Consider the following 1,161-nt stretch of genomic DNA (forward strand, 5'->3'; position numbering starts at 1 on the left):
AGCAGTCCTGCCCGGGGCTGGGCCAGAGCCAAGGGCAGGCACAGCCTCCCCGGGAGCTGACCCCTGGCCCACTGCGTACAGGGACTGCAGCCAAGGGCCGCTTGGAAGCCAAATCTCCAATTCTSGCCTCAAAGTTTTGCAGAGAGAAGGCCCAGAATGAAGCGTCACACCAAGGGACACCCGTGTCACATGAAGGGACACGGCTCTGGACAAAYAGCCCCTCGGCACAGCTGGGCCGTGTGGTGGATCCTCCCTCGGGGAGCAGCAGCAGGACGTGCCCTGGGGACGGGCAGGACCCGGAGGCGGTGGCCGTGCCAGGGGACAGCGCCGAGGGCAGGGATGTGCTGGGCACAGCCGGGGCGCAGCGGCCCCTACTCACCCCTTTTCCTCTTGAAGAAGGACTCGGGGGGCCGGGGCATGTCGTGGATCACCTCGTAGAGCGGCTCGAAGTAGCGGAACATCTCCTCCGTGCTCTCGTCCATGGGCACGGTGTCAATGACCTGCGGAGAGCCGCGGCTGGACACGGGCACCGCGCAGCGCCCGGCCCGGCCCCGCCGCCCGCCCCGTTACCTTCTGGGCCACCTTCTTCATCTCGGCCACGTACGCTGCCATCGCCTCCTCCTTGGACATCCCGCCCAGGCTGTGCCAGGCGTCCCTGCGGGGCCGGCGGCCGTCAGCGGGGCTGCGGGGAACCGGACCCGGAGCGCGCCCGGAGCCCCCGCTCTTACCACTTGTAGCGGCCGATGGGGTCCCAGAAGCCGGGCCGCGGGCCCTGGCAGCACCCCGCCGTCGCCTGCTTGTAGTAGCTGTAGAAGCGCAGCATCTCCTCGTAGGAGGGCCGGTACGCACCTGCGGGACACGGCTCAGCGGGGCCGCCGGCGCCGCGCCYGTCCGACCCCAGTCCCGGCCCCTACTCACCGCTCCGCGGCAGCCCCTGGATCACCTGCACGGCGGCGCGGAACTGCGCCCCGCAGCTCGGCTCCTCCATGGCGGGACCGGCCCCGCTGCGGCCGCGAACCCGGCACCGGCCCGGCGCGGGTCCCTCAGCGTGCGGGGACAGCGCGGGGCCAATCAGCGCCCGCCTTCCATCGGCCCCACCGCGCCGCGTCCAATCAGCGCCCGCCTTCCATCGGCCCCCTCCGCGCCGCGTCCAATCAGCGC

At 71.8% G+C, this 1,161-nt stretch overlaps 1 protein-coding gene across 3 annotated transcripts in view; it reads right to left on the reverse strand.

Moving 5' to 3' along the window:
• The window catches only part of ACBD4 (acyl-CoA binding domain containing 4), a 7,756-nt gene extending 6,678 nt beyond the window's left edge, over positions 1 to 1,078 (reverse strand). The window contains exons 1-4 of one of the 3 annotated variants that reach the window (XM_057383180.1): positions 919 to 1,078; positions 729 to 849; positions 571 to 655; positions 380 to 500 (exon numbers count right to left, since the gene is read on the reverse strand). In XM_057383180.1, coding sequence (XP_057239163.1) covers positions 380 to 500; positions 571 to 655; positions 729 to 849; positions 919 to 988 — 397 coding nt within the window. In that variant the 5' untranslated portion in view covers positions 989 to 1,078. The remainder of the gene's footprint in view (positions 1 to 379; positions 501 to 570; positions 656 to 728; positions 850 to 918) is intronic. The other 2 variants (XM_057383181.1, XM_057383183.1) reach the window with 2 other exon arrangements.
• Positions 1,079 to 1,161: the final 83 nt, after the last annotated feature.

This window comes from Malurus melanocephalus, unplaced genomic scaffold (assembly GCF_030028575.1).
Source record: "Malurus melanocephalus ecotype Western Australia unplaced genomic scaffold, MMel_1.1 scaffold_613, whole genome shotgun sequence".
In the NCBI taxonomy this organism is placed as follows: domain Eukaryota; kingdom Metazoa; phylum Chordata; class Aves; order Passeriformes; family Maluridae; genus Malurus; species Malurus melanocephalus.